The following is a 14,224-nucleotide window of genomic DNA, read 5'->3' on the forward strand; positions in this document are numbered from 1 at the left end:
AATATGTGCAAATTAAATTTCAATTGCTCTGCACAGTGCAGTATACCAAACTTTTATGTGTATTAATCCAATTGCCAGAAAAAAATTCACACAGTATCATCTGACCGTGAGATCCGGGGTCTCCTCCATTTCGGGGCTTGACCGGTCACGTGATCCCCAATATCCAATCCAGGCTACTGGAGTCCCAGAAAAATTGTTATAAAACTTAGATTTTATTGCTTATTAAAAATAGATGTATGGAGAGTGACACAAACAGCGTGTCATGAGAGTAAAAGCCAACGTGTTTCAGCATGCAGCTGTATTTAAAGATAAAAAGAACATTTTCTTCTCTGTGAAGAATTTATTATTGTTATCGGTTATTTGTAGAGCTACCTAACATAAGAATTTCAAATATTTCTAACTCACCGACCTTCATGGGGAAAAGAAGATAAAGGAACACTCAAGTCAAAATTAAACTTTCATGATTCAGATAGAACATGTCATGTTAAACAACTTTCCAATTTACTTCCATTAACAAAATGTGCACAGTCTTTTTATATTTGCACCTTTTGAGTCACCAGCATCTACTGAGCATGTGCAAGAATTCACAGACTATACGTATATGCATTTCTGATTGGCTGATTGCTGTCACATGATACAGGAGAAGTGGAAATATACATAACTTTGAAATTTGTCAGAAAAAAAATCTACTATTTATTTGAAGTTCAGGCTAAGGGGCATATTTATCAAGCTCTGTATGGAGCTTGATGCCCCTTGTTTCCGGTGAGCCGTCATGCTCGCCGAAAACAGAAGGAAACAGAAGTTATAAAGCAGCGGTCTAAAGACCGCTGTTCCAAAACTTGTCTGCTCTGAGGCGGCGGACAGAAATCAACCTTATTGAATATGATCGGGTTGATTGACACCCCCTGCTAGCGGCCGATTGGCCTCGAATCTGCAGGGGGCGACATTGCACCAGAAGTTCACAAGAACTGCTGGTGCAATGATAAATGCTGACAGCGTATGCTGTTGGCATTTATCGATGTGCGGCGGACATTATACGCTACATCGTATCATGTCCGTCCGCACTTTAATTAATATACCCCTAAGTGCTATTGCATTGTAATTTTATCATGCATTTGTTGATTATACAAATCTACTGTATTTAAAGGTCTTTAACTCAGTGGTGGTATCCAAAGTCCTGAAGAGAGCAACCCTCAGTCTTTTGCATGCTAACTTTTTACTTTCAACTTGTAATATGCGTGCTAATGTGGCCCCAGTAATTTTCACTTTGAATGCAGTGAGCGTTCGAGCGTAAACATTTTTTTTTAGCTCGCCACTTGTAATCTGGCACAAAATGTTTACTGTTCTTTTTACCTACCCTATTTTAGAAAAACCAAAAACCAATACCCCTTTAAATTGATACATTGGATAGAATGAAATGTATGAGCTGTCCATGGTTCTGAAATACCAGAAATAACTAATACTGGCATTCTACACCAACAGTAAATACAGGTACAAATCACTAAATCTAGAATTCCAAAATTCAAACTTATTCTGAAATCCAAACTTTAAAATAATATATTTTTAAAACTAAAATGATCAAAAATGACTATTTTCCCTGCCTTTAAGTTATAAACTTCTGTGCCTGTGTCTTTGTTTTTTTGTGTTCTAAAATGCAAATTAAATGTATTTAAAACAACAAATATTACCTTTCTGATTACAGTACTATCTTTCTGATGGTACTATGTATACAATAATATTTAAAAAAATGATATAAAACTACCATTAGGTTACATGTATAAGCTGTATTATGGCATATAAATATTGCCTACATGACATAAGATATTGCTGTTTACATTTGGTCCCATCCCCTCTCCAAGCTGTCTCATTTTACAGATCCAAATATACAAATTATAATTATATTCCAAAATCCAAATCTTTTTCCGGTCCCAAGCAGTTTGGATAAAGGGTTTCTACCTGTAATAATAATAATGATAATAATAATAATAATAAGGCAAAATAAGGAAAATGTACAAGGAAAGAAAACCGATAAATATTCAGCTGATTCAATATTTGTACAGCAAGATTGCTTGTAATGCAGGAGAAATCTGCAAAGAATGTCTGTAATCTTAGTATAATTGTTACACAATATAAGGTGTCATGACATTGTGGGATTACATGATTCGGCTATCATTTTGTGCAATTATTATATATGTATCCTAACAGACAGTATTTCAAGAGCATTTTGGATAAAACTTTTTTTTTATAAAGAGTAATATTCTTTTAAAAATTATGCAACGCTAAAAAAGTATTATTTTACTGAAAATATGGAAAATAAATACTACAAGAAGATAACAGTATAATATTGTGTTAGGACAGACTTGAATCTGACTCCAATGTCAGCAACTATTTAATTTGTCTATTTTTTGTATTTTGTATTTTTATTTTTTTACCATTCTGGGAGATACAGAGAATGACTGGTTTAGCTATCAGGGGCAAGAAAGGGTTAATGCGGTGACTTGGTTTACTGTGTCGAAGAGACAAAGCTCTCAGCGTGTTTCCATGGAAACATCTTAGTGCAGTTGAGAGCGTAGGAGACCAAGCTTAAGATGGACAGAACAGCGAGCAAGGAACTGATGAATGTGAAGGGATATAGGGGAGGAACGGGCAAGTAGAAAAATCTGAGAAGAGATGGAGGGCAATGACATGATGGAGACTAGGAAAGAAGGTGAACAAACATTAAACGAAGAAGAGAAAGATACAAGTTGAAGACATGGCTGAAGGTTATTGAGGAGAAATATATAGATTGTGTTTTGTAGTCAGTGGAGCATAGGAGATAAAAGAAATGAAACTAATATAAACATATTTGTTATCCTGCTTCGCTTTCCTTTTTTTTTTTTGGGCCGAATACACAGGGTTATAAGGTGTCTACTCTGTAAACTGTTCATTAAAATTAAACACGAACACTGGTTACTAAACTGATTGGGTCTCTTATGAGGTTCATTTTGGGCGTATTATTGGGAAGGGCTTGTAGCCAATTGGTTTGATTTTAGGTGCCATGGGGGCACATGACTATTAGAGACTACGGGGTAATCTGTCTCATCTGATCCCTGATGTGGACATATAACTTAAAGGGGCTTGAAGCAATGGAATTCAGATCGAGGTCCCATGTGGACATCTGGCTATTAGGAATTTCAGGGTCTTAGCTGAAGTCTGATATAGCTATATATATACATATATATATATATATATTTATATATATATGCTCTTGCGCTAACTCCTTTAGAAGTAAGCTTTTTGCACTCATCGGGTAGCGCTTGTATTACAAGTTCAAGGTAAAAAGTTATCACTTATGAACAAACTGGATGTGCGCAAAAAGCCGAAGCTAAAATATCGTGACCATGTTAATGTATTCCCCCAAAGAAGTCAATGGAGCAAGAAAAAGGGGGGGGGGGAGAATATGTTCTATTTATTCATAAATACACATTTCTACATATATCTGATGGTATTTTGGTATAATATATATTTACAAATAAATAAAATATATCCCCCTATGTTTAGAACATTAGAATGTGAAATATTTACAGTAAATACACATTTTAAAAAAAATATTTTGCATAAATATGCTTTAACATGTTTTCATCTACTTGACTGAAAAGGGCACCAATGTACTTATTTCTATGTCTGTATATGTGTACATATGTATTTATGTGTTTGTATTTGTATTTATGTCTGTAAATACATATATATATATATATATATATATATATATATTGTCCGACTGACATTTGTGCGACAGATAATAATACGACAGACAAATGTCCATCAGATAACAGTCAGGCCGCAAATTTCATTTTATCTCTAGAATAAATCATCATTGTAAGAAATATATACAGTACTTTAACATTGTAAATGTCACCAAACAAAACTGAGATGAACATACATTCTTTAAAACAATAAATCATATTTATTTTAAAAAAATAAACACTTTAAGAGAACTAATGCTTTAAACAGAAACATAAACAGTACGACATTGTAGAAGTCTGTTAAAAGCACGTTGTGGGGGGTGGGACCCATGGTTAGGTTCCCAGAGGCGGTCACGGCGCCCGAGGCTCTGATTATAATAGAGTACAGTGGAGCATATCTGTCCTTGGCCGAACTCGGAATATAGTCTCTGATGGGCAAATGTGCTTCAGCATTCTGTCCGTCTGTATTCTCTCCACGAACATACATACATACATATTATTATTGGTTATTTGTAGAGCGCCAACAGATTCTGTACACATATATAGACATATATATAAACACATACATATACATCTTTAGATGCATATGTATCTCCATATTTAAGCTCTTTTTTAAACCTTTATAAACCTTTTTAAACCATATTTTTAAACCTTTATAACATTTTCGCGTGACAGTCGTGATTTTAAGGGTCTGTCCCTCTGTCCCGGGTGGCTAGCCATCTGTCCCGCATTGCCCCATGCATAAAAAAATAATAATTCTATTGGGCACATACTCAGAAGCAGCTGTCTTTTCTCTCCCAGGGTTATATACCTGTTTGATTCCTTGTGGAAAAGTAATGGTGTGTGGGTTAAGCAGGAGTAGGAAGGCTGTATACCTTCTGACCTCAGGTAATGGGGACCTCTAACCCCTGGTAGTGATGACGTCTAGCCCCTGGTGATAATACTAGCATGCCTTCAGTTTTATACGATGAGCAGCGCTTAAACCAAGGTAATGAACAGTGGCAGCCTCAGACTGCCAACTAATGTGCTTGCCAACCCCAGGACCCCATACAATGAATTACAGATACCCATATACAGGGAGTGCAGAATTATTAGGCAAATGAGTATTTTGACCACATCATTCTCTTTATGCATGTTGTCTTACTCCAAGCTGTATAGGCTCGAAAGCCTACTACCAATTAAGCATATTAGGTGATGTGCATCTCTGTAATGAGAAGGGGTGTGGTCTAATGACATCAACACCCTATATCAGGTGTGCATAATTATTAGGCAACTTCCTTTCCTTTGGCAAAATGGGTCAAAAGAAGGACTTGACAGGCTCAGAAAAGTCAAAAATAGTGAGATATCTTGCAGAGGGATGCAGCACTCTTAAAATTGCAAAGCTTCTGAAGCGTGATCATCGAACAATCAAGCGTTTCATTCAAAATAGTCAACAGGGTCGCAAGAAGCGTGTGGAAAAACCAAGGCGCAAAATAACTGCCCATGAACTGAGAAAAGTCAAGCGTGCAGCTGCCAAGATGCCACTTGCCACCAGTTTGGCCATATTTCAGAGCTGCAACATCACTGGAGTGCCCAAAAGCACAAGGTGTGCAATACTCAGAGACATGGCCAAGGTAAGAAAGGCTGAAAGACGACCACCACTGAACAAGACACACAAGCTGAAACGTCAAGACTGGGCCAAGAAATATCTCAAGACTGATTTTTCTAAGGTTTTATGGACTGATGAAATGAGAGTGAGTCTTGATGGGCCAGATGGATGGGCCCGTGGCTGGATTGGTAAAGGGCAGAGAGCTCCAGTCCGACTCAGACGCCAGCAAGGTGGAGGTGGAGTACTGGTTTGGGCTGGTATCATCAAAGATGAGCTTGTGGGGCCTTTTCGGGTTGAGGATGGAGTCAAGCTCAACTCCCAGTCCTACTGCCAGTTTCTGGAAGACACCTTCTTCAAGCAGTGGTACAGGAAGAAGTCTGCATCCTTCAAGAAAAACATGATTTTCATGCAGGACAATGCTCCATCACACGCGTCCAAGTACTCCACAGCGTGGCTGGCAAGAAAGGGTATAAAAGAAGAAAATCTAATGACATGGCCTCCTTGTTCACCTGATCTGAACCCCATTGAGAACCTGTGGTCCATCATCAAATGTGAGATTTACAAGAAGGGAAAACAGTACACCTCTCTGAACAGTGTCTGGGAGGCTGTGGTTGCTGCTGCACGCAATGTTGATGGTGAACAGATCAAAACACTGACAGAATCCATGAATGGCAGGCTTTTGAGTGTCCTTGCAAAGAAAGGTGGCTATATTGGTCACTGATTTGTTTTTGTTTTGTTTTTGAATGTCAGAAATGTATATTTGTGAATGTTGAGATGTTATATTGGTTTCACTGGTAAAAATAAATAATTGAAATGGGTATATATTTGTTTTTTGTTAAGTTGCCTAATAATTATGCACAGTAATAGTCACCTGCACACACAGATATCCCCCTAAAATAGCTATAACTAAAAACAAACTAAAAACTACTTCCAAAACTATTCAGCTTTGATAATAATGAGTTTTTTGGGTTCATTGAGAACATGGTTGTTGTTCAATAATAAAATTAATCCTCAAAAATACAACTTGCCTAATAATTCTGCACTCCCTGTATAATGTAGTGTGTGTGTCTATCTGTATCTATAAGTGTGTATGTGTGTGTATCTGCATGTATAATTGTAAACTGTGTAGTGTGTGTGTTTATCTGTATGTATAAATGTGCGTGTGTGTATCTGCATGTATAAGTGTATGCTATGTAGTGTGTGTGTCTGCATGTATAAATGTAAGCTATGAAGTGTGTGTATCAGCATGTATAAGTGTATACTATGTAGTGTGTGTGTATCTACATGTGTAAGTGTATACTATGTAGTGTGTGTGTGTGTGTGTATCTGCATGTATAAGTGTAAGCTCTGTAGAGTGTGTGTGTATCTGCATGTATAAGTGTATATTATGTAGTGTGTGTGTGTGTATCTGCATGTATAAGTGTATGCTATGTAGTGTGTGTGTCTGCACGTTTAAATGTATGATATGTAGTGTGTGTCTGCATGTATAAGTGTAAGCTATGTAGTGTGTGTGTATCTGCATGTATAAATGTACGTTACAGTATGTAGTGTGTGTGTGTATTTGTATGTGTAAGTGTATGCTATGTAGTGTGTGTGTGTGTATCTGCATGTATAAGTGTATGATATGTAGTGTGTGTCTGCATGTGTAAGTGTATGCTATATAGTGTGTGTGTATCTGCCTGTATAAGTGTATGATATGTAGTGTGTGTCTGCATGTGTAAGTGTATGCTATGTAGTGTATGTGTGAGTGTCTGCATGTGTAAGTGTATGCTATGTAGTGTGTGTATCTGCATGTGTAAGTGTATGCTATGTAGTGTGTGAGTATCTGCATGTGTAAGTGTATGCTATGTAGTGTGTGTGTATCTGCATGTGTAAGTGTATGCTATGTAGTGTGTGTGTATCTGCATGTGTAAGTGTACGCTATGTAGTGTGTTACTGTGCATTTTTGCTAACTCTAAAGGCCAGAATCTAGAATATTAATGAGCAAAGCAGAGAGCAGTTTTAAAGAATCTTTTAGAAAATGTCCAATTAAGATAAACATATTTAGCACTGTCTCTGCAAAGGTTAATTAAATACAGAGCTCACATAGCTATACCAGTATTTTGAGCTTGTGTTTGATTTGCTGCCTAAGAGTATTAAAAGATATGACTTTATTTAGAATTTTATTTATATTACTTTGGTCTTATGATTTTTTTAAGCCCCACCCCCGCTCCTGCCCACCACATTTCAAAATTTTGCCGTGGGTGGGGGTGTGTCCCTCTTTTGAATTTTGAAATGTTGGGAGGGAATGCAATATTTTTCTAACAATTTTTATTAGATAGTGTAATTATGAGTGTAACTGAATTTTGAAATTTATTTTTATGTGATTTGTGACCCTTTTTAGTTTTGCAAAACAGTTAACGAGAGCTCTAAGGTTATGATCATTAAATGCAATTGCGCTCAAGCAATTGTGTTTACTTTTAACTTGTAATATAAGTGCTACAACCGACGCGCGCAGTCGAGATAAACCCGTTATCGATCTCGCATAACACGCCTCGTAATCTAGCTCTTACAGTTTACATAGGTGCATGTGAAGTAGGTCCTTCTGCATTGCTGTGAGTCAGGATCATGACTCCATTTATAGTCGTGAGGCCAGGCTTCCTATTGGCTATTCCCCATATAGAAAAAAAGTTAATTTGCTGGGGTCAGGCAGCTAAGTAGTGACAAAGTAAAATTAATTAATAATGTTAAAAATAGTTGCACTATGTAATAAAAAAAACTATTGGCATGTACTTCATGTAAAGATGTGTAATCTGCTTTGTAGAAGACTTAAATGCACCATCACTTTAAATAATATATGAGTAGAGAGCAACAGCTAACGTCTATACTGATTACTACAGCAAGACTGAATATTAATACAAATTTATCTTTAATTATCAACTCCTAAGTGTTAAAAAATTTGGTAGCAATCTAAGCAAAAGATATTTATAGTAAATGATCTATATATAGTAATAACATCATAATCTCTGACAATAGTTACATGCTGCAAAATTAACACTTGTGCAATAAGCGTACATTCAAGATATAGCTTGCTCTCACGAGGGTTACTCATTTTATAATATTATGGGGCCAATTTATTAAATGCCGGGCGGACATGATTTTCTATAGCGAATCATGTCCGCCCAGCATCGCTAAATGCCGACATTTAAAATTGCACAAGCATTTCTTGTGAAATGCTTGTGCAATGCCGCCCCCTGCTCACCGGCGGCCAATCGGCAGCTAGCAGGGGGTGTCAATCATCCTGATCGTATCTGATCGGGATGATTGCAGTCCACCACTTAAAAGGTGGCGGACAAGTTAAGGAGCAGCGGTCTTAAGACCGCTGCTTCTTAACTGCCATTTCCTGGCGAACCTGAAACTGTAGGCGGATAAAGCAGCATCCGCTACTTTATTGAATCTGTCCCTATGTCCCAATCTGAGCCGTGATGCTATTACCACAGTGCATCCAGAGTTATATACAATTAAAGGGACATGAAATCCCATTTTTTTTTCATGATTCAGATAAAGCATGGTATTTTAAATAACTTTCCAATTTACTTCTTTTATCTAATTTGCTTCATTTTCTTGGAATACTTTGTTGAAAACTATAACTAGGTAGGCTGAGTAGCACCAATGCATTACTCGGATCTAGCTGCTGATTGGTAGTTGCACATATATGTTTTTTGTCATTGTCTATTGGGTTTTATTTTTAGGTTAGGGCTTTGGGCAGCAATAGAGATAAATGCCCTTTTAAGGGCAATGCCCATCCAAATGCCCTTTTTAGTTAGTATTTTATTTGGGGGTTGGTTGTGTGGGTGGTGGGTTTTACTGTTGGGGACGTTGTTTGTATTTTTTTTTTCAGGTAAAAGAGCTGATTTCTTTGGGACAATGCCCCGCAAAAGGTCCTTTAGTTTAGGCTAGTGGTTTTTTTTTTATTTTGGGGTGGCTTTTTTTTTAATTTTTATAGGGCTCTTAGATTAGGTGTAATTAGTTTAAAGATCTGTAATTTGTTTTTTATTTTCTGTAATTTAGCTAATTTAATTTAATTTATTTAATTGTATTTAATGTAGGGAAATTATTTAATTGTAGTGTAGTGTTAGGTGTTATTGTAACTTAGGTTAGGTTTTATTTTACAGGTAAATTTGTATTTATTTTAGCTAGGTAGTTAGTAAATAGTTAATAACTATTTAGTAACTATTCTACCTAGTTAAAATAAATACAAAGTTACCTGTAAAATAAAAATAAACCCTAAGCTAGCTACAATGTATCTATTCGTTATATTGTAGCTAGCTTAGGGTTTATTTTATCGGTAAGTACTTAGTTTTAAATAGGTATTATTTAGTTAATGATAGGAATTTTATTTAGATTTATTTTAATTATATTTAAGTTAGGGGGTGTTAGGGTTAGACTTAGATTTAGGGGTTAATAAATTTAATATAGTGGCGGCGACGTTGGGGGCAGCAGATTAGGGGGTTAATAAATGTAGGTAGGTGGCGGCGATGTAAGGGACAGCAGATTAGGGGTTAATAATATTTAACTAGTGTTTGCGAGGCGGGATTGCGGCGGTTTAGGGGTTAATATGTTTATTCTAGTGGCGGCAATGTACGGAGTGGCAGATTAGGGGTTAAACATTTTATTATAGTATTTGCAATGCGGAAGGGCCTCGGTTTAGGGGTTAATAGGTAGTTTAGGGGTGTTAGTGTACTTTTTAGCACTTTTGTTATGAGTTTTATGCTACAGCTTTGTAGTGTAAAACTCATAACTACTGACTTTAAAATGCGTTACGAATCTTGGCGGTAGAAGCTGTACCGCTCACTTTTTGGCCTCCCAGGACAGACTCGTAATACCAGCACTATGCAAGTCCCATAGAAAAAAGGCGTTACCAAATTTACATAAGTTGGTTTGTGGTAAGGCCAAAAAAGTATACGGTACACCTATACCTGCAAGACTCGTAATAGCAGCGGGCGTAAAAAAAGCAGACGTTAGGACCTGTTAACGCTGCTTTTTTACCTTAACGCACAACTCGTAATCTAGTTGTAAGAGAACTAAGTAAATTTAATAATAGTAGAAAATTAGAAATTTTATTTTTTAACTGAATCCTGAAAGTATTTTGGTTTCATATCCCTTTGAATTTGTGCAAACGGTTGATGTATTTAGATGATTAAAAACTTATTTTGGAGTTCCCAGTAAACCATCCCCTGACATGCATTTGTCATTCAGAAGTGACAGAGCTCAAAATCACTTTTGTTTTAACCCTCATCTCTTGTCAGTCTGTTTATTAACCTTGTTTATCTCAGTTAATAGTTATCCATTCTGCCAGAAGGTCAAACCACACATCAACTATAGTTTCTGTACAGTAGTATTTATTTTTCATTACTTTCATCCTTGAATATTTTGTTAATGGAATCTCTTACAAACATTTTTGAAATGTGCTTCTACAAATACTTATTTTTTCCTGTTAAAAAGAAAATTATATTCTCATCTTGAATCAATAAAGACTTATTAGAAAAACTGAGTGGGAGTTCAGTTTGTGTAACAACAGTATTTTTATATAGCTGCAAGGAAATGGTTGAATAGTGATGTAAAAAAGGGGTTATTTTCTTTTATATTTCGTGCACAGAAATATTTATTGACAAATTCTTACAATTTTTCTCTCTCTTGCAGATCTATACATCAGACATCTACCACCACCTCTACTTAATTGGAAGTTTTTTTAAATGTTGCATTTGAATTATTTAAACATGAAGACCCAATTTCATTGGACAGTGCAGTTTGTCTTTCTAATTTTTATCCACTCAGCCTCCAGCATGGGATATTGCCCACCCCAATGTGTCTGTGAGACCAGACCTTGGTTTACTCCACAGTCTGTCTACCACGAAGCAAAGACAGTTGACTGTAATGACCTACTACTCACTCATGTACCTGAAAACCTTTCCACAGACACGCAAGTTTTATTGCTTCAAAGTAATAAGATTTCACACCTGGGGTTGGAACTTCAAGAACTGGTTAACTTAACTGAGCTGGATCTCTCTCAAAATCATTTTCAAAGCATTGAGGATTTGGGTGTATCCAATCTCTTGCATCTTATCACCTTATATCTAGAGGAGAATCAACTTACTGAACTTCCAGACAACTGTCTAAAGGAGTTGGAGAGCCTGGAAGAGCTGTATATTAATCATAACCAGATAAGTTATATTGGTCCACGTGCTTTTTCTGGTCTAGGAAGGTTATTGAGACTTCATCTAAATGCCAATCGTTTACGCCTCATTGATGCAAGTTGGTTTGAAGATCTTCCAAATCTAGAAATCCTTATGATTGGAGAGAACCCTGTGGCTGCTCTTCAAAGCTTGAACTTTCAGCCACTGGGGAGATTACACAGCCTTGTCCTAGCTGGGATGGAGCTTGAACATGTGCCAGAAAATGCCTTTGTGGGACTGGATTATCTAGAGAGTCTCTCTTTTTTTGATAATCGATTAACAGCAGTTCCAAAGGAGGCTCTGAGGAACCTCAGTCTTCTTAAATTCTTAGATCTTAACAAGAATCCAATTAGTAGAATAAGATCAGGGGATTTTACAAATATGCCTCACCTTGAGGAACTTAGCCTGAATTCAATGGAAGAAATGGAACGTGTTGAGGCTGAAGCCTTCAAGGACCTACCAGAGCTAATAAAATTGGAAATTTGCAACAACCCCAGATTATCCTACCTAGACCCAGATGCATTTGCTTCTAATGTGGGTGCTCTAAGGACTTTGCTCCTCAACAATAATCGTTTGCCAATTGTGCCAGTAAAAATATTTCAGGCCTTACCAGGGTTAGCAGAGATCAGTTTATATAGCAATCCTCTTCGTTGTGACTGCCAGAATAACTGGAAAGGACTGTCTAATCTAAAACTGATAGAAGCCCAAGCGACACTTTGTACCAGTCCACAGCTGGTCAGTGGACACCTTTTTCAAGAGATTCAAGGGCAAGGATGGTTGAATAGATGTCCACCACTAATTGACACACATTTGTTTGTTTCTCAGGTTCATCTTTCCCAGCACCAGTTTGTAACCCTCACATGCCAGGCAAGCGGTCAACCAAAGCCAGAAATTTACTGGATTACCCCTCATGGAGAGAGAGTTACAGGAGCCATTGGTAGAGTTCGTATTAATTCTGAAGGTTCACTTGAAATTACAAATGCTGTAGAGGAGGACTCAGGATCATATATGTGCCAGATATGGAACTCAGACGGAACAGACAGCAAGAGTGTTTTTCTTTACATCAATGGAACTGAGGAAAAAGAGCTAATGTCTCTTCTCCTAGTAACTAAGAAGGTACATTCCAACTTTGTTGTTGTTGAGTGGAAAATTCTAGGGGGAGCAGTTTCTACAAATGCCCTGGTGCCAATCCATTGGTCCTCAGCAACAATGAGGATACACAACCCTCACATCAGTTACACAGCCAAGGTTCCACTTGAAATACAAGAATACAATCTCACCCACCTCCAACCATCAACTAAGTATGAAGTGTGCCTCACCATTTCTTCTGATATCCGACCAAGTTTAAAATCATGTCTCAATGTGACCACAAAAGATGCTTCCTTTTCCATGGCAGTAGTAGGCAGACCAGTAAGCATTGCCCTTTCAGCTGCTTTGGGTTCTCTTGTAGCTGGGCTATGCATGGCAGCAGTTATTATATATGCAGGGCGTCACCTTAAACACAAAAGCTGTGGACACTCTCTGAAGAAATACATGCAGAGGGCACCTTTCATCCCACTCAATGAGTTCTACCCACCACTTATCAGTCTCTGGGATGTAGAAAAGGAAGATATAGAAAAGGAAAAAGAAAGCAGTTTAGAGCAGCCAGTCCTGGTTCCTCCACAAGAGGCTAAGACGTTCCCCCTAGTAGCCCAGATAGACACTTCAAAGACATATATTTGGAAGCCTTAAAGATGGCTTGATTATGTGCCAATTTTGACAGTACTGAAATAATGAGGGTGTGTTTTAAAGATCTTTATATGTAGACACCATGTTGCAGTCTTAGAATTCCTTGTCAGTGTAACAAGGTGGTAAATTTAGCACATCCTCCTCCAAACAAGTATGGAAGAAGGAAGAACTGCAGGTTCAAGACATACATGTCTTTTTATATGTCACAGGCAGGCAGATTTTAATAAGAGACTTACCTGATGGACTTCCATGCAAGGCTCATAGGGCACACGTGGATTTTGTGTCTGTGAAAATGATAGGCATCAAGGGCCTTATCTGGAGAAGTTGATGGAACAATATATATCATGGACAACCCAGACTTTGGAGGATGCTTAGAACAACTATGTGTGGCATTGCTATATCACCTGTCATATCATGACAATAAGTCATATACATCTCACACCACATCAACAATAACAAATGTGTAACGTGCATCAAAATCATCTCAACTGTTGTAACATACATGCCACAAACATTGTAAGTCATGAGTTCTCAGGATTTGGCAGAACCAAGCAGATGTAGAGATGACTAATCATGTGAAAGTAAGGTCTTGTGTCATTGGGAAATAAAGAAATGTTATTGTGTTCATCTGCTCTTGATTCATTTTCTTCAGAAGAGTGTGTATGTCTTTGTGAAGTTATTGAAGCAAAAAAAATACAAAACACGGGTATGTTTAAAAAATATATTTACAGATATAACAATATATAAGTTTTTACAGTGTCTTCAAAGGCCTTTAAAATGGCAGAAAATATCAACATCAGGAAAAATGATGTGGCAGAGAAGCAGTTTAGTACTTAGACATAAAGAAAGGGCCCCCTCAACAAAGAGTATCTGGTCTCCATTAAAAGAGAACCTTATTTAGAGAGGACAAAACATGTATCTAAAAATGAACATTTGGCACTTTATAACACCAGATCCAACAAAGGCCC

The 14,224-nt window shown here is 37.1% G+C and overlaps 1 protein-coding gene across 2 annotated transcripts in view; it reads left to right on the top strand.

Annotated features, from left to right (window-relative positions):
- LOC128642870 (leucine-rich repeat neuronal protein 1-like) overlaps window positions 1-13,883 on the top strand; it is an 84,882-nt gene extending 70,999 nt beyond the window's left edge. Inside the window, exon 3 of one of the 2 annotated variants that reach the window (XR_008399723.1) lies at window positions 10,996-11,019. Coding sequence is in view for 1 of the 2 variants with exons in the window: in XM_053695736.1 (XP_053551711.1) it covers window positions 11,049-13,259 (2,211 nt within the window). In the remaining variant the exon portion in view is untranslated. Of the gene's footprint in view, window positions 1-10,995 lie in introns of both variants that reach the window. The other variant, XM_053695736.1, reaches the window with a different exon arrangement.
- Window positions 13,884-14,224: the final 341 nt, after the last annotated feature.

Source organism: Bombina bombina, chromosome 12 (genome assembly GCF_027579735.1).
Source record: "Bombina bombina isolate aBomBom1 chromosome 12, aBomBom1.pri, whole genome shotgun sequence".
Lineage (NCBI taxonomy): Eukaryota > Metazoa > Chordata > Amphibia > Anura > Bombinatoridae > Bombina > Bombina bombina.